We start from the raw sequence: 22,844 nt of genomic DNA, 5'->3' as shown, positions 1-22,844 counted from the left end.
TTTAGGGGTCATATGGGTTGAGGAGGGATCCTCATCACAGCAGTCTTTCTCTTCTTCAGCTGGGAGGCAAGAACAGGGAAGGAGTCTTAAAATCAACACACTGCTGTACCACCACCACTCAATCCACACACAGACAACTGGCTGTATTCTACACTGTACACCCAACTGGCTGTAGTCTACACTGTACACCCAACTGGCTGTAGTCTACACTGTACACTCAACTGGCTGTATTCTACACTGTACACCCAACTGGCTGTAGTCTACACTGTACACTCAACTGGCTGTAGTCTACACTGTACACTCAACTGGATGTAGTCTACACTGTACACCCAACTGGATGTAGTCTACACTGTACACCCAACTGGCTGTAGTCTACACTGTACACTTAACTGGATGTAGTCTATACTGTACACTTAACTGGATGTAGTCTATACTGTACACTTAACTGGATGTAGTCTACACTGTACACTCAACTGGCCGTAGTCTACACTTTACACCCAACTGGATGTAGTCTACACTGTACACCCAACTGGCTATAGTCTACACTGCACACCCAACTGGCTATAGTCTACACTGCACACCCAACTGGCTATAGTCTACGCTGCACACTCAACTTGCTATAGTCTACACTGTACACCCAACTGGCTGTAGTCTACACTGCACACTCAACTGGCTGTAGTCTACACTGCACACCCAACTGGCTATAGTCTACACTGCACACTCAACTGGCTATAGTCTACACTGCACACCCAACTGGCTATAGTCTACACTGTACACTTAACTGGATGTAGTCTACACTGTACACCCAACTGGCTGTAGTCTACACTGTACACTTAACTGGATGTAGTCTATACTGTACACTTAACTGGATGTAGTCTATACTGTACACTTAAGTAGCTGTAGTCTATATTGTACACTTTCTGCACAATTGGCTGTAATCTACACTGTACACTCAACTGGCTGTAATCTACACTGTACACTCAACTGGCCGTAGTCTACACTGTACACTCAAATGGCCGTAGTCTACACTGTACAATGTACACCCAACTGTCTGTAATGTACACCATACACTGTACACCCAACTGGCTGTAGTCTACACTGCACACCCAACTGGCTGTAGTCTACACTGTAAACTGTACACTGAACTGGCTGTAGCCCACACTGTACACTGAACTGGCTGTAGTCTACACTATAAACTGTACACCCAACTAGATGTAGTCTACACTGTAAACGGGACACTGAACTGGCTGTAGTCTACACTGTACACCCAACTGGCTGTAGTCTACACTGTACACTCAACTGGCTGTAGTCTACACTGTCCAACTGGGTGTAGTCTACACTGTACACCCAACTGGCTGTAGTCTACACTGTACACCCAACTGGATGTAGTCTACACTGTACACCCAACTGGATGTAGCCTACACTGTACACTCAACTTGCTGTAGTCTACACTGTACACTCAACTGGCTGTAGTCTACACTGTACACTTAACTGGATGTAGTCTACACTGTACACTCAACTGGCTGTAGTCTACACTATAAACTGTACACCCAACTAGATGTAGTCTACACTGTAAACGGTACACTGAACTGGCTGTAGTCCACACTGTAAACTGTACACTGTACTGGCTGTAGTCAACACTGTAAACTGTACACTGAACTGGCTGTAGTCCACACTGTAAACTGTACACTGAACTGGCTGTAGTCTACACTGTAAACTGTACACTAAACTGGCTGTAGTCTACACTGTAAACTGTACACTGAACTGGCTGTAGTCTACACTGTAAATTTTACACTGAACTGGCTGTAGTCTACACTGTAAACTGTACACTGAACTGTCTGTAATCCACACTGTAAACTGTGGCTGTAGTCCACACTGTAAACTGTCAACTGAACTGGCTGTAGTCTACACTGTACACCCAACTGTCTGTAATCCACACTGTAAACTGTGGCTGTAGTCCACACTGTAAACTGTCAACTGAACTGGCTGTAGTCTATACTGTACACTCAACTGGCTGTAGTCTACACTGTACACCCAACTGGCTGTAGTCTACACTTTACACCCAACTGGATGTAGTCTACACTGTACACCCAACTGGCTGTAGTCTACACTGCACACTCAACTGGCTATAGTCTACACTGCACACCCAACTGGCTATAGTCTACGCTGCACACTCAACTTGCTATAGTCTACACTGTACACCCAACTGGCTGTAGTCTACACTGCACACTCAACTGGCTGTAGTCTACACTGCACACCCAACTGGCTATAGTCTACACTGCACACTCAACTGGCTATAGTCTACACTGCACACCCAACTGGCTATAGTCTACGCTGCACACTCAACTGGCTGTAGTCTACACTGCACACCCAACTGGCTATAGTCTACGCTGCACACTCAACTTGCTATAGTCTACACTGTACACTTAACTGGATGTAGTCTATACTGTACACTTAACTGGATGTAGTCTATACTGTACACTTAAGTAGCTGTAGTCTATATTGTACACTTTCTGCACAATTGGCTGTAATCTACACTGTACACTCAACTGGCTGTAATTTACACTGTACACTCAACTGGCCGTAGTCTACACTGTACACTCAACTGGCCGTAGTCTACACTGTACAATGTACACCCAACTGTCTGTAATGTACACCATACACTGTACACCCAACTGGCTGTAGTCTACACTGCACACCCAACTGGCTGTAGTCTACACTGTAAACTGTACACTGAACTGGCTGTAGCCCACACTGTACACTGAACTGGCTGTAGTCTACACTATAAACTGTACACCCAACTAGATGTAGTCTACACTGTAAACGGGACACTGAACTGGCTGTAGTCTACACTGTAAACTGTACACTGAACTGGCTGTCGTCCACACTGTAAACTGTACACTGAACTGGCTGTAGTCCACACTGTAAACTGTACACTGAACTGGCTGTAGTCTACACTGTAAACTGTACACTGAACTGGCTGTAGTCTACACTGTAAACTGTACACTGAACTGGCTGTAGTCTACACTGTACATTTTACACTGAACTGGCTGTAGTCTACACTGTAAACTGTACACTGAACTGTCTGTAATCCACACTGTAAACTGTGGCTGTAGTCCACACTGTAAACTGTCAACTGAACTGGCTGTAGTCTACACTGTACACCCAACTGGCTGTAGTCTACACTGTACACCCAACTGGATGTAGTCTACACTGTACACTCAACTGGCTGTAGTCTACACTGTCCAACTGGGTGTAGTCTACACTGTACACCCAACTGGCTGTAGTCTACACTTTACACCCAACTGGATGTAGTCTACACTGTACACCCAACTGGATGTAGCCTACACTGTACACTCAACTTGCTGTAGTCTACACTGTACACTCAACTGGCTGTAGTCTACACTGTACACTTAACTGGATGTAGTCTACACTGTACACTCAACTGGCTGTAGTCTACACTGTACACCCAACTGGCTGTAGTCTACACTGTACACCCAACTGGCTGTAGTCTATACTGCACACTGTACACTCAACTGGCTGTAGTCTACACTGTACACCCAACTGGCTGTAGTCTACACTGTACACCCAACTGGCTGTAGTCTACACTGTACACCCAACTGGCTGTAGTCTACACTGTACACTTAACTGGGTGTAGTCTACACTGTACACTTAACTGCCTGTAGTCTACACTGTACACTCAACTGGCTGTAGTCTACACTGTACACTCAACTGGCTGTAGTCTACACTACACTCAACTGGCTGTAGTCTACACTGTACACCCAACTGGCTGTAGTCTACACTGTACACCCAACTGGCTGTAGTCTACACTGTACACCCAACTGGCTGTAGTCTACACTGTACACTCAACTGGCTGTATTCTACACTGTACACTCAACTGGCTGTAGTCTACACTGTACACCCAACTGGCTGTAGTCTACACTGTACACCCAACTGGCTGTAGTCTACACTGTCCAACTGGGTGTAGTCTACACTGTACACTTAACTGGCTGTAGTCTACACTGTACACACAACTGGCTGTAGTCTACACTGTACACCCAACTGGCTGTAGTCTACACTGTACACTCAACTGGCTGTAGTCTACACTGTACACTCAACTGGCTGTAGTCTACACTGTACACTCAACTGGCTGTAGTCTACACTGTCCAACTGGGTGTAGTCTACACTGTACACTTAACTGGCTGTAGTCTACACTGTACACCCAACTGGCTGTAGTCTACACTGTACACCCAACTGGCTGTAGTCTACACTGTACACCCAACTGGCTGTAGTCTACACTGTACACCCAACTGGCTGTAGTCTACTGTACACTGGCTGTAGTCTACACTGTACACACAACTGGCTGTAGTCTACACTGTACACCCAACTGGCTGTAGTCTACACTGTACACTCAACTGGCTGTAGTCTACACTGTACCAACTGGCTGTAGTCTACACTGCACACCCAACTGGCTGTAGTCTACACTGTACACTCAACTGGCTGTAGTCTACACTGTACACTCAACTCGCTGTAGTCTACACTGTACACTCAACTGGCTGTAGTCTACACTGTCCAACTGGGTGTAGTCTACACTGTACACTTAACTGGCTGTAGTCTACACTGTACACCCAACTGGCTGTAGTCTACACTGTACACCCAACTGGCTGTAGTCTACACTGTGTGGCAATGTCTCCAAGTCTCATAGATAGAAGCTGGAGCAACTTGTTCTGCCGTGTCTTCCGTTTTCCCGAGAGAGAAGCTTGTCTGTCGATCTCCGTTCTGTTCTTCTCCTTGTCTCGTCTGTTACCATGGTCACAATATAACCCGAGATAAAGTAACACCTCTAGGTGTCGTAGCCAAACTAAACTAACCCACTAAACTAACCCACTAAACTAACGCACTAAACTAACGCACTAAACTAACCCACTAAACTAACCCAACTAAACTAACGCACTAAACTAACCCACTAAACTAAACCAACTAAACTAACGCACTAAACTAACCCACGGCAGCTTTATACATTATTAACTAGTGTCAGAGTTTGCGCAGTTTGGTTGTCAATAGCAACCGCCAAGGCAACAAAAAAAAGGCACGTAGTTAAAACCTCGGATTTAATCCATGCGACCTGCACCACGCTGTAAATACCCTGGACCCGTCTTCACTCACGTCCGCTGATTTTATTACACACACAGTCGGTAATAATAGGAAACACACACCTATGTTACAACCTGTAAAATGTGTGTGTAGCCGCTCCTATGATTTAACTGTGTGTGACCAAAACGTTGTAACATTCTGCAACACGTCCGAGATAATAAAACGCGGCTCTTTAAAATGGTCTCGTAAAGGCTACATAATAATCTAATAGTCTGATTCAGGAACTGAATATCATTCTGATATCATTCTACGGAGACAGTGTTACATCTACCTGGTGGGTTAGAATACAGTAACGTGTGTAGACAGTATATAGTAACCCACTCACGTTGTCTGCAGTGTCTGCGTTCATACGGTGCATACCGGAGAAACCCCGGACCTCTCCTCATCCAGGGTGCAACCTATACACTCGGGGGGAATCGACTGAACCAGTTAACGTTTATATCTCCTTGGAATATGGACCGGTAACGGAGTCCCTTTGGCAGACACTCGGTAACTTCCTCCTCGTTAATTGTTAAGTTAACCGTTTTCCTCCCCGTTCCACTCGCGCGCGTCGTCGGATTGCTCGAGCCCTCTCTGTTCCTCTGGCGTCTGCATTCCACACCAAACCGGGGTTACGAGTGGTGACGGAAACACACGAGCTCACTCACCGAGAACCCTTCGATTCGCCCCGGGTTTTGGGTGGGGTGGATGCACCTGCTGATGCGCAAAGTGTGGACACCACAGGTCTCCGTCTGGTGGACACGCGCGGCGCAGGCACGATGTAGGCCGTAAAGGTGAGTTGCGTGTGGTTGGAAATACTGAACACTTGAACAGTTCAAATCAAATCAAGTTCTATATCTTGGCGGTGTCATCATTAGGCGTCATAAACGTCACAAGGAGAATAAGACGCTAAATAATCTCAACTAGTTTGATGCGTCTTCAGAACGATTCGAACGCTCTTGACCCCCACATCGGTTTGCTTCATAGCAGACTAACGTCATAAATGAATGACGGTACAGTATCGAATGTTTGCTCAAACCAAGAGGTTGACTGTCATTCTGAATCTGAAGACAGCGGAACAGCAGACGGAACTTCTGCAGTGAAACGACGCCCTCTGGCGGATCATAAAAACTAGTACAATTAGAGGGCCCAGATACGCTAAATGACCAGAAGTATGTGGACACCTGCTCGTAGAACATCTCATTCTTAAATCCCGGGTATTAATATGGAGTTGGTCCCGCATTTGCTGTAATAACAGCCTCCACTCTTCTGGGAAGGCTTTCCACTAGTTGTTGGAACATTGCTGCAGGGGACTTGCTTCCATTCAGCCACTAGAGCATTAGTGAGGTCAAGCACTGATGTTGGGCGATTAGGCATGGCTCGCAGTCGACGTTCCAATTCATCCCAAAGGTGTTCCATGGGGTTGAGGTCAGGGCTCTGTGTAGGCTAGCCAAGTTCTTCCACACTGATATCAACAAACCATTTCTGTATGAACATCTCTTTGTGCGCAGGGGAATTGTCATGCTGAAACAGGAAAGGGCCTTCCCCACACTGTTGCCACAGTGACAGGCAGAGGCAGACAGGTAGAAAACAGACAGATAGACAGAGAGAGCAGACAGACAGGTAGAAAACAGAGCAGACAGGTAGAAAACAGAGCAGACAGGCAGGCAGACAAAGAGCAGACAGACAGAAAACAGAGACAGACAGACATCATAATAACCACAGTAGACTGAATCTCACTGATATAAAAGCTTGTAATTAAAATGACAGACACATAGAAAACACATCATCATCTTCATCACAGTAATATTAAATAGAATCATCAGGTGTGTTACTGCTTGGTGGAAACAAAACCCTGCTCTCTGTAAATGGTAGTCCAGCCCAGTGGCCAGCTCCACATAAACACTTATAGCATTATAAACACTTATAACCACTATGTATGGAGTAGTAATGCAGGCTGTTATAGAGAGGGTTTATAAATGCCCATGGGCAGTGTAGAAAGTGGGAGGGACTTATTTACATTAGAAAACACATCCATGGCAACGTCTGAGGCAGTGTTGTGGCAGTAGAGAGACTGACTATTAAACATCTATAATATGTTCATAACATACTTATATCATGGTATAACAGGTCTGGTGTTGTGGTAGTAGAGAGACTGACTATTAAACATCTATAATATGTTCATAACATACTTATATCATGGTATAACAGGTCTGGTGTTGTGGCAGTAGAGAGACTGACTATTAAACATCTATAATATGTTCATAACATACTTATATCATGGTATAACAGGTCTGGTGTTGTGGTAGTAGAGAGACTGACTATTAAACATCTATAATATGTTCATAACATACTTATATCATGGTATAACAGGTCTGGTGTTGTGGCAGTAGAGACAGACTCAGTGCCGTAGACCAGTTATTACATGTTCATAACAAGTCTTTTATAGTTCTATAACATGTTAACCTGTCTATACGTTCAAAATATGTCTGATCTATGAGATACATGACAGAGATCTGACAAATGTATGGTTGCTCTATCGATGACAACTCTATGACCTGTCTATGACACCTCTATGAGCTGTCTATGACACTGCTGTGACCAGTCTATGACACTGCTGTAACCAGTCTATGACACTGCTGTGACAGTCTATAACCTCTATATGACCTGTCTATGAACGATCTATGACACCTCTATGACCTGTCTATGACACCTCTATGACCTGTCTATGACACCTCTAAGACCTGTCTATGATCTATGACATCTCTATGACCCGTCTATGACACCTCTATGACCCATCTATGACCTGTCTATGAAGTGTAATAACCGTCCGTTATAAGGATTGGGGAACACCAGTCGGTCTGTGGCAGTAGAACACTCGGTTAGTCCTACTCCCTACTGACACTCTGTTAGTCCTACTCCCTACTGACACTCTGTTAGTCCTACTCCCTACTGACACTCTGTTAGTCCTACTGCCTACTGACACTCTGTTAGTCCTACTCTCTACTGACACTCTGTTAGTCCTACTGCCTACTGACACTCTGTTAGTCGTACTGCCTACTGACACTCTGTTAGTCGTACTGCCTACTGACACTCTGTTAGTCCTACTCCCTACTGACACTCTGTTAGTCCTACTCCCTACTGACACTCTGTTAGGCCTACTCCCTACTGACACTCTGTTAGGCCTACTCCCTACTGACACTCTGTTAGGCCTACTCCCTACTGACACTCTGTTAGTCCTACTGCCTACTGACACTCTGTTAGTCCTACTCCCTACTGACACTCTGTTAGTCCTACTCCCTACTGACACTCTGTTAGTCCTACTCCCCTACTGACACTCTGTTAGTTCTACTGCCTACTGACACTCTGTTAGTCCTACTGCCTACTGACACTCTGTTAGTCCTACTCCCCTACTGACACTCTGTTAGTCCTACTCCCTACTGACACACTGTTAGTCCTACTCCCTACCGACACTCTGTTAGTCCTACTCCCTACTGACACTCTGTTAGTCCTACTCCCTACTGACACACTGTTAGTCCTACTCTCTACTGACACTCTGCTAGTCCTACTCCCTACTGACACTCTGTTAGTCCTACTCCCTACTGACACTCTGTTAGTCCTACTCCCTACTGACACTCTGTTAGTCCTACTCCCTACTGACACTGTTAGTCCTACTCCCTACTGACACTCTGTTAGTCCTACTGCCTACTGACACTCTGTTAGTCCTACTCCCTACTGACACTCTGCTAGTCCTACTCCCTACTGACACTCTGTTAGTCCTACTCCCTACTGACACTCTGTTAGTCCTACTCCCTACTGACACTCTGTTAGTCCTACTCCCCTACTGACACTCTGCTAGTCCTACTCCCTACTGACACTCTGTTAGTTCTACTGCCTACTGACACTCTGTTAGTCCTACTCCCTACCGACACTCTGTTAGTCCTACTCCCCTACTGACACTCTGTTAGTCCTACTGCCTACTGACACTCTGTTAGTCCTACTCCCTACCGACACTCTGTTAGTCCTACTCCCCTACTGACACTATGTTAGTCCTACTCCCTACTGACACTCTGTTAGTCCTACTCCCTACTGACACTCTGTTAGTCCTACTCCCTACTGACACTCTGTTAGTTCTACTGCCTACTGACACCAACAATTGTTTGTAAACAGAGGGTCTTCACTTCACGAGTCTATGCATCGATTGGCTTAATATGTTTGTTTTGAGTGTTGATTGTTTGTGCATTTCGTCCTGTGACCACGGGGGAGGAGCTAAATTACAGACTGCGACATTAAGAGCAGTCTATACCATCCCAAACTGGTGACCAACCGAACGTCTCCTATTCTGACGTGTGATTGGTCTGCGTACGACTCCTAGTCTAAAGTGATTGGTGCCGTTTGTACATCTGTTGTCGGCCAGTTCATTCACAAACTGACTCATCATTAAAGAGCAATACTGAAATATAATAATAATAACAACTCAGAATCACAACAACAACAGCATATTGACCACATGAATCAGGAACACTGGTTTAACGACACCAAGGAGAAGAAACAACAAGACCTAATACACAAGACAAGTTATCTTTTCTAGTGAGCAGTGGAGGGAAGGAGGGACGGGTTTGGTACCCTAGCTTATTTAGGGCATCGCCATGGCAACAGAGCGAGGGTTCTGCGGCAGGCGGTGATTCTAACTCAGGTGTCCTGCATATCAAAAGGCATCGCCATGGCAACAGAGCGAGGGTTCTGCGGCAGGCGGTGATTCTAACTCAGGTGTCCCGCATATCAAAAGGCATCGCCATGGCAACAGAGCGAGGGTTCTGCGGCAGGCGGTGATTCTAACTCAGGTGTCCCGCATATCAAAAGAGAGTAGTGCACTATATTGGGAATAGGGTTCTATTTCTGAATCTTGAGGGGGGGGGGCTAAGAACACTACAGGATAGTGTGCTCCTACAGCAGAGCACATACATGTTACACACATGTTACATAGGCCTATGTGTTTTAAATGCTACATCCGTGTTACAATACTGTCTGTGTAAACACAGAAGTCCCGAGGTCGGGGGTCACTGTGTCCGGGTCAGGAGGTCACTGTGGTAGTGTGCTATAAAACACAGCAGTGTGAGGTCGGGGGTCACTGTGTCCGGGTCAGGAGGTCACTGTGGTAGTGTGCTATAAAACACAGCAGTGTGAGGTCACAACCGGGAACACAGCGGTGTGAGGTCACAACCGGAACACAGCAGTGTGAGGTCACAACCGGGAACACAGCGGTGTGAGGTCACAACCGGGAACACAGCAGTGTGAGGTCACAACAGGAACACAGCAGTGTGAGATCAAAACAGGAACACAGCAGTGTGAGGTCACAACAGGAACACAGCAGTGTGAGGTCACAACAGGAACACAGCAGTGTGAGGTCACAACAGGAACACAGCAGTGTGAGGTCGCAACAGGAACACAGCAGTGTGAGGTCACAACAGGAACACAGCAGTGTGAGGTCACAACAGGAACACAGCAGTGTGAGGTCACAACAGGAACACAGCAGTGTGAGGTCACAACAGGAACACAGCAGTGTGAGGTCACAACAGGAACACAGCAGTGTGAGGTCGCAACAGGAACACAGCAGTGTGAGGTCACAACAGGAACACAGCAGTGTGAGGTCACAACAGGAACACAGCAGTGTGAGGTCACAACAGAAACACAGCAGTGTGAGGTCACAACAGGAACACTGCCCAAATGAAAGCTGCTGTGGAGTTTTATACAGCACCGCTCTGTTTAGCAATGTGTGCTGTCTGTCTGTTGGGCTGCGGTTGGGAAGGGCTTTCTGCTGCTGACAGGGCAGTGGTTGGGAAGGGCTTTCTGCTGCTGACAGGGCAGTGGTTGAGAAGGGCTTTCTGCTGCTGACAGGGCAGTGGTTGAGAAGGGCTTTCTGCTGCTGACAGGGCAGTGGTTGGGAAGGGCTTTCTGTTGCTGTCAGGGCAGTGGTTGGGAAGGGCTTTCTGCTGCTGTCAGGGCAGTGGTTGGGAAGGGCTTTCTGCTGCTGTCAGGGCAGTGGTTGGGAAGGGCTTTCTGCTGCTGACAGATCAGTGGTTGGGAAGGGCTTTCTGCTGCTGTCAGGGCAGTGGTTGGGAAGGGCTTTCTGTTGCTGTCAGGGCAGCGGTTGGGAAGGGCTTTCTGCTGCTGACAGATCAGTGGTTGGGAAGGGCTTTCTGCTGCTGACAGATCAGAGGTTGAGAAGGGCTTTCTGCTGCTGACAGATCAGTGGTTGGGAAGGGCTTTCTGCTGCTGACAGATCAGTGGTTGAGAAGGGCTTTCTGCTGCTGACAGATCAGTGGTTGGGAAGGGCTTTATGCTGCTGACAGATCAGTGGTTGGGAAGGGCTTTCTGCTGCTGACAGATCAGTGGTTGGAAGGGCTTTCTGCTGCTGACAGATCAGAGGTTGAGAAGGGCTTTCTGCTGCTGACAGATCAGTGGTTGGGAAGGGCTTTCTGCTGCTGACAGATCAGTGGTTGAGAAGGGCTTTCTGCTGCTGACAGATCAGTGGTTGGGAAGGGCTTTATGCTGCTGACAGATCAGTGGTTGGGAAGGGCTTTCTGCTGCTGACAGATCAGTGGTTGGGAAGGGCTTTCTGCTGCTGACAGATCAGTGGTTGGGAAGGGCTTTCTGCTGCTGACAGATCAGTGGTTGGGAAGGGCTTTATGCTGCCGACAGATCAGTGGTTGGGAAGGGCTTTCTGCTGCTGACAGATCAGTGGTTGGGAAGGGCTTTCTGCTGCTGACAGATCAGTGGTTGGGAAGGGCTTTATGCTGCTGACAGATCAGTGGTTGGGAAGGGCTTTCTGCTGCTAACAGATCAGTGGTTGGGAAGGGCTTTCTGCTGCTGACAGATCAGCGGTTGGGAAGGGCTTTCTGCTGCTGTCAGATCAGCGGTTGGGAAGGGCTTTCTGCTGCTGACAGATCAGTGGTTGGGAAGGGCTTTCTGCTGCTGATAGATCAGTGGTTGGGAAGGGCTTTCTGCTGCTGTCAGATCAGTGGTTGGGAAGGGCTTTCTGCTGCTGACAGATCAGTGGTTGGGAAGGGCTTTCTGCTGCTGACAGATCAGTGGTTGGGAAGGGCTTTCTGCTGCTGACAGAATAAAGGACAGGGGCGAAGGGCTTTCTGCTGCTGACAGAATAAAGGACAGGGGCGAAGGTCAGGAGAAGTCATGTATTGGAATACGACAACATAATAATAATAATAATATACAGAATGATAATAGTATTGATGGCATTCCTCTCAGCTCCTCTGAGAAAAACCAAAGACACTATTGAAGTGAGCAAAACATATTGAGACATATAAACTGTATCACATCCATATTGTCTGTTTCTAAATCATCAGAGGGACCTTCTAGACCCAGGTCACCTGACTAACCCAGGTCACCTGACTAACCCAGGTCACCTGACTAACCCAGTGGTTGAATATGTGGACAACTACAAATACCCAGGTGTCTGGTTAGACTGTAAACTCTCCTTCCAGACTCACATTAAGCATCTCCAATCCAGAATTAAATCTAGTATCGGCTTCCTATTTCGTAACAAAGCATCCTTCACTCATGCTGCCAAACATACCCTCGTAAAACTGACTATCCTACCGATCCTTGACTTCGGCGATGTCATTTACAAAATAGCCTCCAACACTACTCAGCAAAATGTATGTAGTTTATCACAGTGCCATCCGTTTTGTCACCAAAGCCCCCTCCAGCAGGTATATTTCACTAGTCATCCCGACAGCCAACACCTCCTTTGGCAGCCTTTCCTTCCAGTTCTCTGATGCCAATGACTGGAACGAATTGCGAAAATAACTGAAGCTGGAGACTCATATCTCCCTCACTAACTTTAAGCATCAGCTGTCAGAGCAGCTTACCGATCATTGCACCTGTACACAGCCCATCTGTAAATAACCCCCCCTACTACCACATCCCCATATTGTTATTTATTGTTTGCTCTTTTGCACACCAGTATCTCTACTTGCACATCTATCACTCCAGTGTTAATGCTAAATTTAATTATTTCGCCACTACGGCCTATTTATTGCCTTACCTCCCTTATCTTACTACATTTGCACACACTGTATATAGATTTTTTTATATTGTGTTATTGACTGTATGTTTGTTTATCCCATGTGTAACTCTGTTGTTTTTTTGTCGCACTGCTTTGCTTTATCTTGGCCAGGTCGCAGTTGTAAATGAGAACTTGTTCTCAACTGGCCTACCTGGTTTAAATTAAGGTGAAATAAAAAATAGAAAAAATGTACAATGAAGGTTATTTTAGATGATGACACGTAGCTATATAGTTAGTTAACTAACCATAACTACTGAAACAGATGTTGTTTTACAATGTTTTTGGGGAATAATATTGTTTACATCCTTGAGCTAGCTAGCTTTTTTATGACCAGCACTGTAGCTGCGCGAGACAACTTTACCAGCATCGTAGCATTCGTATCGATGAATCGTTGTGACATATGAAATACGAGTGGTAGTTATTACACATTGATTACACTACGTTAAAAAAATGTATCAACACATTCAATTATGTGACGTGCAGTCATAGTCAGGTCCTAATTGGTCAACAAGCCGATTTGACACGTTAAATGGTGTTATTTGACACGTCAAATAGTGTTAAATAGTATATTTTTTGACACGCAAAGACCCAAACGACGTTCCATAGCAAAGACCCGTACGACGTTCCATAGCAAAGACCCCAACGACGTTCCATAGCAAAGACCCCAACGACGTTCCATAGCAACGACCCCAACGAGGTTCCATAGCAAAGACCCCAACGACGTTCCATAGCAACGACCCCAACGACGTTCCATGCAAAGACCCCAACGACGTTCCATAGCAAAGACCCCAACGACGTTCCATAGCAAAGACCCCAACGACGTTCCATAGCAACGACCCCAACGACGTTCCATAGCAAAGAGCCCAACGACGTTCCATAGAAAAGACCCAAACGACGTTCCATAGCAAAGACCCCAACGACGTTCCATAGCAAAGACCCCAACGACGTTCCATAGCAACGACCCCAACGACGTTCCATAGCAAAGACCCCAACGACGTTCCATAGCAACGACCCCAACGACGTTCCATGCAAAGACCCCAACGACGTTCCATAGCAAAGACCCCAACGACGTTCCATAGCAAAGACCCCAACGACGTTCCATAGCAACGACCCCAACGACGTTCCATAGCAAAGAGCCCAACGACGTTCCATAGCAACGACCCCAACGACGTTCCATAGCAAAGACCCCAACGACGTTCCATAGCAAAGACCCCAACGACGTTCCATAGCAAAGACCCAAACGACGTTCCATTGCAAAGACCCCAACGACGTTCCATAGCAAAGACCCCAACGACGTTCCATAGCAAAGACCCCAACGACGTTCCATAGCAAAGACCCCAACGACGTTCCATAGCAAAGACCCCAACGACGTTCCATAGCAAAGACCCCAACGACGTTCCATAGCAAATACCCCAACGACGTTCCATAGCAAAGACCCAAACGACGTTCCATAGCAAAGACCCCAACGACGTTCCATAGCAACGACCCCAACAACGTTCCATAGCAACGACCTCAACGACGTTCCATAGCAAAGTCCCAAACGACGTTCCATAGCAAAGACCCCAACGACGTTCCATAGCAAAGACCCAAACGACGTTCCATAGCAACGACCCCAACGACGTTCCATAGCAACGACCCCAACGACGTTCCATAGCAACGACCCCAACGACGTTCCATAGCAAAGACCCAAACGACGTTCCATAGCAAAGACCCAAACGACGTTCCATAGCAACGACCCCAACGACGTTCCATAGCAACGACCCCAACGACGTTCCATAGCAACGACCCCAACGACGTTCCATAGCAACGACCCCAACGACGTTCCATAGCAAAGACCCAAACGACGTTCCATAGCAACGACTCCAACGACGTTCCATAGCAAAGACCAAAACGACGTTCCATAGCAAAGACCCCAACGACGTTGTCACGATCTGACCATAGTTCTTGTGTGTTTTGCTTGTTTTAATGTTGGTCAGGACGTGAGCTGGGTGGGCATTCTATGTTGTGTGTCTAGTTTGTCTGTTTCTATGTTTGGCCTAATATGGTTCTCAATCAGAGGCAGATGTTTTGTGTTGTCTCTGATTGAGAATCATATATAGGTGGCTTGTTTTGTGTTGGGGTTTGTGGGTGGTTGTTTCCTGTCTCTGTGTTTTCTCTGCACCAGAGAGGACTGTATCGGTTTGCCACATTTTGTTATTGTTGTATTGTTGTAGTGTTCACAGTTCGTATTATTAAATATGTTGAGCACCAACTACGCTGCGTCTTGGTCCGATCCCTGCTACACCTCCTCTTCAGACGAAGAGGAGGAAGGCTGCCGTTACAGACCTTCCATAGCAAAGACCCCAACGACGTTCCATAGAAATACTGGTTGAGAATGAAACAACTGAACATGTTTTACTGTTAATGGGGACATACGTAAATGCCAACTAAATAACCTTTTGGTCAGTGTGGTGTGTGTGATACCTTTATTTAACTAGGAAAACATTGGATATCCGTATCGGCCAAAAATGTCATATCGGTGCATCACTAATAATAATACTAGGAATAATAATACCAGTAATAATAGCAATAATAGTAACAGTAATAACAGTAATAATAATTATAATAATACTAGTAATAACACCAATACTACTACTACTACTACTAATAATAATAATAATAGTAATAATAGTAGTAATAATAATAATAATAGTTATAATAGTAGTAATAATAATAATACTATTAATAGTAATAATAATAATAATAGTTATAATAGTAGTAATAGTAATAATACTATTAATAATAGTAATAATAATAACAGTAATAATAATACTAGTAATAATAGTAACCTTAATAACTGTAATCATGATAATAATAGCAGTAATAATAATAGTAATAATAATAATAGTAATAATAATAATAGTAATAATAATAATAGTAATAATAATAACAATAATAATAATAATAACAGTAATCATGATAATAGTACAAATAATTATACTATTAATAATAGTAGCAATAATAATAATAACAGTAATAATAATAATAATAATGATAGTAATAATAATAATAACAGTAATAATAATAGTAATAATAATAACAGTAATAATAATATTATTAATAATAATAATAGTAATAATAACAATAATCATGATAATAATACAAGTAATTATACTATTAATAATAGTAGTAATAATAATAATAATAGTAATAGTAGTAATACTAATAATTATTATAATAGTAGTAGTAGTAATACTGGCTGTAGTAGGATAATACCTTCACTAGACTGGAATGTAATAGTAGTACAATCAGGAGAAACACCTTCACCGTCTGTCACTTCTAGACTACTCTACCACGCACACTACACTGGAGGGTTACATAACTGACTCTACATCCTGTCTGTCCAGGACACATAAACCAGTGATGTACATCCTGTCTGTCCAGGACACATAAACCAGTGATGTACATCCTGTCTGTCCAGGACACATAAACCAGTGATCTACATCCTGTCTGTCCAGGACACATAAACCAGTGATGTACATCCTGTCTGTCCAGGACACATAAACCAGTGATTTACATCCTCTGTCCAGGACACATAAACCAGTGATGTACATCCTGTCTGTCCAGGACACATAAACCAGTGATGTACATCCTGTCTGTCCAGGACACATAAACCAGTGATGTACATCCTGTCTGTCCAGGACACATAAACCAGTGATGTACATCCTGTCTGTCCAGGACACATAAAACAGTGATGTACATCCTGTCTGTCCAGGACACATAAACCAGTGATGTACATCCTGTCTGTCCAGGACACATAAACCAGTGATGTACATCCTGTCTGTCCAGGACACATAAACCAGTGATGTACATCCTGTCTGTCCAGGACACATAAACCAGTGATTTACATTCTGTCTGTCCAGGACACATAAACCAGTGATATACATCCTGTCTGTCCAGGACACATAAACCAGTGATATACATCCTGTCTGTCCAGGACACATAAACCAGTGATATACATCCTGTCTGTCCAGGACACATAAACCAGTGATATACATCCTGTCTGTCCATGACACATAAACCAGTGATATACATCCTGTCTGTCCAGGAAACATAAACCAGTGATATACATCCTGTCTGTCCAGGACACATAAACCAGTGATCTCCCCATGTTTCTATGGTTCTCTTCACATCTCCGTGTTGTTGTATGTGTCGCACTGCTTTGCTTTATCTTGGCCAGGTCGCAGTTGTAAATGAGAACTTGTTCTCAACTAGCCTACCTGGTTAAATAAAGGTGAAATTAAAAAAAATCTCTCCATGTTTCTATAGTTCTATTCACATCTCTCCATGTTTCTATGGTTATATTCTCATCTCTCCATGTTTCTATAGTTCTATTCACATCTCTCCATGTTTCTATGGTTCTATTCTCATCTCTCCATGTTTCTATAGTTCTATTCACATCTCTCCATGTTTCTATGGTTCTATTCTCATCTCTCCATGTTTCTATAGTTCTATTCACATCTCTCCATGTTTCTATGGTTCTATTCACATCTCTACATGTTTCTATGGTTCTATTCTCATCTATCCACATTTCTATGGTTCTATTCTCATCTCTCCATGTTTCTATGGTTCTATTCTCATCTCTCCACGTTTCTATGGTTCTATTCACATCTCTCCATGTTTCTATGGTTCTATTCTCATCTCTCCACGTTTCTATGGTTCTCTTCTCATCTCTCCACATTTCTATGGTTCTATTCTCATCTCTCCACATTTCTATGGTTCTATTCTCATCTCTCCACGTTTCTATGATTCTATTCTCATCTCTCCGTGTTTCTATGGTTCTATTCACATCTCTCCATGTTTCTATGGTTCTATTCTCATCTCTCCACGTTTCTATGGTTCTATTCACATCTCTCCATGTTTCTATGGTTCTATTCACATCTCTCCATGCTTCTATGGTTCTCTTCTCATCTCTCCACGTTTCTATGGTTCTCTTCTCATCTCTCCACATTTCTATGGTTCTATTCTCATCTCTCCACGTTTCTATGGTTCTATTCTCATCTCTCCAAGTTTCTATGGTTCTATTCTCATCTCTCCATGTTTCTATGGTTTCTCTTCTCATCTCTCCACATTTCTATGGTTCTATTCTCATCTCTCCACGTTTCTATGGTTCTATTCACATCTCTCCAAGTTTCTATGGTTCTATTCTCATCTCTCCATGTTTCTATGGTTTCTATTCACACCTCTCCACGTTTCTATGGTTCTATTCTCATCTCTCCACGTTTCTATGGTTCTATTCACATCTCTCCACGTTTCTATGGTTCTATTCTCATCTCTCTGTGTTTCTATGGGTCTATTCACATCTCTCCACGTTTCTATAGTTCTATTCACATCTCTCCAGTTTTCTATGGTTCTATTCTCATCTCTCCATGTTTCTATGGTTCTATTCACATCTCTCCATGTTTCTATGGTTCTATTCACATCTCTACATGTTTCTATGGTTCTATTCTCATCTCTCCACATTTCTATGGTTCTATTCTCATCTCTCCATGTTTCTATGGTTCTATTCTCATCTCTCCACGTTTCTATGGTTCTATTCACATCTCTCCATGTTTCTATGGTTCTATTCTCATCTCTCCACGTTTCTATGGCTCTCTTCTCATCTCTCCACATTTCTATGGTTCTATTCTCATCTCTCCACGTTTCTATGGTTCTATTCTCATCTCTCCACGTTTCTATAGTTCTATTCTCATCTCTCCACGTTTCTATGATTCTATTCTCATCTCTCCATGTTTCTATGGTTCTATTCACATCTCTCCATGTTTCTATGGTTCTATTCTCATCTCTCCACGTTTCTATGGTTCTATTCACATCTCTCCATGTTTCTATGGTTCTATTCACATCTCTCCATGTTTCTATGGTTCTCTTCTCATCTCTCCACGTTTCTATGGTTCTCTTCTCATCTCTCCACATTTCTATGGTTCTATTCTCATCTCTCCACGTTTCTATGGTTCTATTCTCATCTCTCCATGTTTCTATGGTTCTATTCTCATCTCTCCACGTTTCTATTCTCATCTCTCCATGTTTCTATGGTTCTATTCACATCTCTCCATGTTTCTTTGGTTCTATTCACATCTCTCCATGTTTCTATGGTTCTATTCTCATCTCTCCACGTTTCTATGGTTCTATTCACATCTCTCCATGTTTCTATGGTTCTATTCACATCTCTCCATGTTTCTATGGTTCTATTCTCATCTCTCCACGTTTCTACGGTTCTCTTCTCATCTCTCCACATTTCTATGGTTCTATTCTCATCTCTCCACGTTTCTATGGTTCTATTCTCATCTCTCCACGTTTCTATTCTCATCTCTCCATGTTTCTATGGTTCTATTCACATCTCTCCATGTTTCTATGGTTCTATTCACATCTCTCCATGTTTCTATGGTTCTATTCTCATCTCTCCACGTTTCTATGGTTCTATTCACATCTCTCCATGTTTCTATGGTTCTATTCACATCTCTCCATGTTTCTATGGTTCTCTTCTCATCTCTCCACGTTTTTATGGTTCTATTCACATCTCTCACAGTTTCTATGGTTCTATTCTCATCTCTCCACCCCTCCTTTCTTGACAAGTCCACTCCTTCCTTCAACTTCCTGTGACGTCATCACCCCTCGCCCCCGGTCCCCGTGTGTCATCTGGATGTCTTCATCTGATTGGCTGCTGGCAGGTAGAGGTATCGGTAGATGGCGTAGTAATGGACGCCTGCTCCCATGGCAACAAACAGGTGCCAGATGGCATGGGCGAATGGGACGAGGCCATCACTCTTGAAGAACACCATGCCCAGACAGTAACAGGCACCGCCCACTAACAACTCACACAGCCCCTCACGGTCCGGCTACAGGGGGACAAAAAGGGTTAAAGGGACAGTCCACCCAAATTACATTTTCTCTCAAACATGGTTCATCATTCATACACTGATCCATCACACTCGTTCCCTTCCTTGAGCCCACCATTCTCTTTGTTTCTGTTTAGCTTTGTGTTGTTTTCTTTTGACTACTGTTTATTGTTTCATTTCTACAATTGTAAAGACACTTTGGGTCCTTAAAGTTCTTTATAAAGTCCCATGTGTTATTATGATTATAACATACTGGTTCTTACCCAGTAGGCAGTCTACGGACAAGAGAAAGCATTCGATGCTTTGGTTTCATTTACTTAGCCACCGTCTTAAAATGCTAACTTTTTTAGCATGTGTGCCCCATAACCAATGCAAGTCATTTTTGGAGTTTGATGCCTAAAAGTGTCTCACCATGGACAGGATGACCAAGGCTGGGAACACTCCCATCACTGTATAACAGATCAGTTCCATCAGCTTATACCTGAGGACAAGGAGAGACAGAGAGAGAGACAAGGGAGAGAGAAAATGGGGGAGAGAGAGAGTGAAAGAGAGAAGGAGAAAGGGAGAGAGAGAAGGAGAGAGGGGAGAGAGAGGGGAGAGAGCGAGAGAGAAAAGGAGAGAGGAGAGAGAGAGAAGAGGAGAGAGAGAGGGGGAGAGAGAGGAAGAGAGAGAGCGAGAGAGAGAGAAAGAGAGAGAGAGAGAGAAAGAGAGAGAGAGAGAGAGAGAGAGAGAGAGAGAGAGAGAGAGAGAGAGAGAGAGAGAGAGAGAGAGAGAGAGAAAGAGAGAGCGAGAAAGGAGGTTAGATATAGGTCAGAAACATAGTTAGGGTTCGGCACGTTACCTCTCGTGGAAGAAGACACCCCCCCCTCACCCACAAACACGTTACCTCTCGTGGAAGAAGACACCCCCCCCCCCCTCACCCACAAACACGTTACCTCTCGTGGAAGAAGACACCCCCCCCCTCACCCACAAACACGTTACCTCTCGTGGAAGAAGACACCCCCCCCCCCCTCACCCACAAACACGTTACCTCTCGTGGAAGAAGACCCCCCCCCCCCCTCACCCACAAACACGTTACCTCTCGTGGAAGAAGACACCCCTCACCCCCCTCACCCACAAACACGTTACCTCTCGTGGAAGAAGACACACCCCCCCCCCCCTCACCCACAAACACGTTACCTCTCGTGGAAGAAGACACCCCCCCCCTCACCCACAAACACGTTACCTCTCGTGGAAGAAGACACCCCCCCCCCCCTCACCCACAAACACGTTACCTCTCGTGGAAGAGGAAACCCCCCCCCTCACCCACAAACACGTTACCTCTCGTGGAAGAAGACACCCCCCCACACAAACACGTTACCTCTCGTGGAAGTAGACACCCCCCCCCCCTCACCCACAAACACGTTACCTCTCGTGGAAGAAGACACCCCCCCACACAAACACGTTACCTCTCGTGGAAGAAGACACCCCCCCACACAAACACGTTACCTCTCGTGGAAGAAGAAGACGTATGTGGTTCCGACAGAGGCCATCACCCAGACCATCCACCTCATGTGACAGGTCCAGGGTCCTAGCTCCCGCAGGTTCAACCTGGAGAGTAGTCATGGTACATCACTTTAAACAGACTACACAGGGTCATCATATTCATACGTTCAGCAGACTGATCTCTGCAGATGCTGTAGTCCAGTTTATGATGCTGTAGTCCAGACTAGTGTAGTCCAGTTTATGATGCTGTAGTCCAGACTAGTGTAGTCCAGTTTATGATGCTGTAGTCCAGACTAGTGTAATCCAGACTAGTGTAGTCCAGTATATGATGCTGTAGTCCAGACTAGTGTAGTCCAGACTAGTGTAGTCCAGACTAGTGTAGTCCAGTATATGATGCTGTAGTCCAGACTAGTGTAGTCCAGTATATGATGCTGTAGTCCAGACTAGTGTAGTCCAGACTAGTGTAGTCCAGACTAGTGTAGTCCAGACTAGTGTAGTCCAGTATATGATGCTGTAGTCCAGACTAGTGTAGTCCAGTATATGATGCTGTAGTCCAGACTAGTGTAGTCCAGACTAGTGTAGTCCAGACTAGTGTAGTCCTGACTAGTGTAGTCCAGTATATGATGCTGTAGTCCAGACTAGTGTAGTCCAGTTTATGATGCTGTAGTCCAGACTAGTGCAGTCCAGACTAGTGTAGTCCAGTTTATGATGCTGTAGTCCATACTAGTGTAGTCCAGACTAGTGTAGTCTAGTATATGATGCTGTAATCCAGACTAGTGTAGTCCAGTATATGATGCTGTAGTCCAGACTAGTGTAGTCCAGACTAGTGTAGTCCAGACTAGTGTAGTCCAGACTAGTGTAGTCCAGTTTATGATGCTGTAGTCCAGACTAGTGTAGTCCAGTTTATGATGCTGTAGTCCAGACTAGTGTAATCCAGACTAGTGTAGTCCAGTATATGATGCTGTAGTCCAGACTAGTGTAGTCCAGACTAGTGTAGTCCAGACTAGTGTAGTCCAGTATATGATGCTGTAGTCCAGACTAGTGTAGTCCAGTATATGATGCTGTAGTCCAGACTAGTGTAGTCCAGACTAGTGTAGTCCAGACTAGTGTAGTCCAGACTAGTGTAGTCCAGTATATGATGCTGTAGTCCAGACTAGTGTAGTCCAGTATATGATGCTGTAGTCCAGACTAGTGTAGTCCAGACTAGTGTAGTCCAGACTAGTGTAGTCCTGACTAGTGTAGTCCAGTATATGATGCTGTAG

At 44.8% G+C, this 22,844-nt stretch overlaps 2 protein-coding genes across 7 annotated transcripts in view; both read right to left on the bottom strand.

Moving 5' to 3' along the window:
- radil (Ras association and DIL domains) overlaps window positions 1–6,264 on the bottom strand; it is a 122,016-nt gene extending 115,752 nt beyond the window's left edge. For 3 of the 5 annotated variants that reach the window (XM_055907192.1, XM_055907195.1, XM_055907194.1), the window contains exons 1-2: window positions 5,480–6,263; window positions 1–59 (exon numbers count right to left, since the gene is read on the bottom strand). The exon at window positions 1–59 is cut by the window's left edge and continues 1,187 nt beyond it. The gene's annotated coding sequence lies outside the window, so the exon portion shown is untranslated. Of the gene's footprint in view, window positions 60–5,479 lie in introns of all 5 variants that reach the window. The other 2 variants (XM_055907193.1, XM_055907196.1) reach the window with 2 other exon arrangements.
- Window positions 6,265–6,867: 603 nt separating this feature from the next.
- The window catches only part of LOC129839657 (monocyte to macrophage differentiation factor 2-like), a 57,476-nt gene continuing 41,499 nt past the window's right edge, over window positions 6,868–22,844 (bottom strand). For both annotated transcript variants that reach the window (XM_055907201.1, XM_055907200.1), the window contains exons 5-7: window positions 21,586–21,687; window positions 20,509–20,578; window positions 6,868–20,097 (exon numbers count right to left, since the gene is read on the bottom strand). In XM_055907201.1, coding sequence (XP_055763176.1) covers window positions 19,894–20,097; window positions 20,509–20,578; window positions 21,586–21,687 — 376 coding nt within the window. In that variant the 3' untranslated portion in view covers window positions 6,868–19,893. The remainder of the gene's footprint in view (window positions 20,098–20,508; window positions 20,579–21,585; window positions 21,688–22,844) is intronic.

Source organism: Salvelinus fontinalis, chromosome 40 (assembly GCF_029448725.1).
Source record: "Salvelinus fontinalis isolate EN_2023a chromosome 40, ASM2944872v1, whole genome shotgun sequence".
Lineage (NCBI taxonomy): Eukaryota > Metazoa > Chordata > Actinopteri > Salmoniformes > Salmonidae > Salvelinus > Salvelinus fontinalis.
Note: the sequence above shows the minus strand (reverse complement) of the source record. Positions and strands in the feature narration are given on the sequence as shown.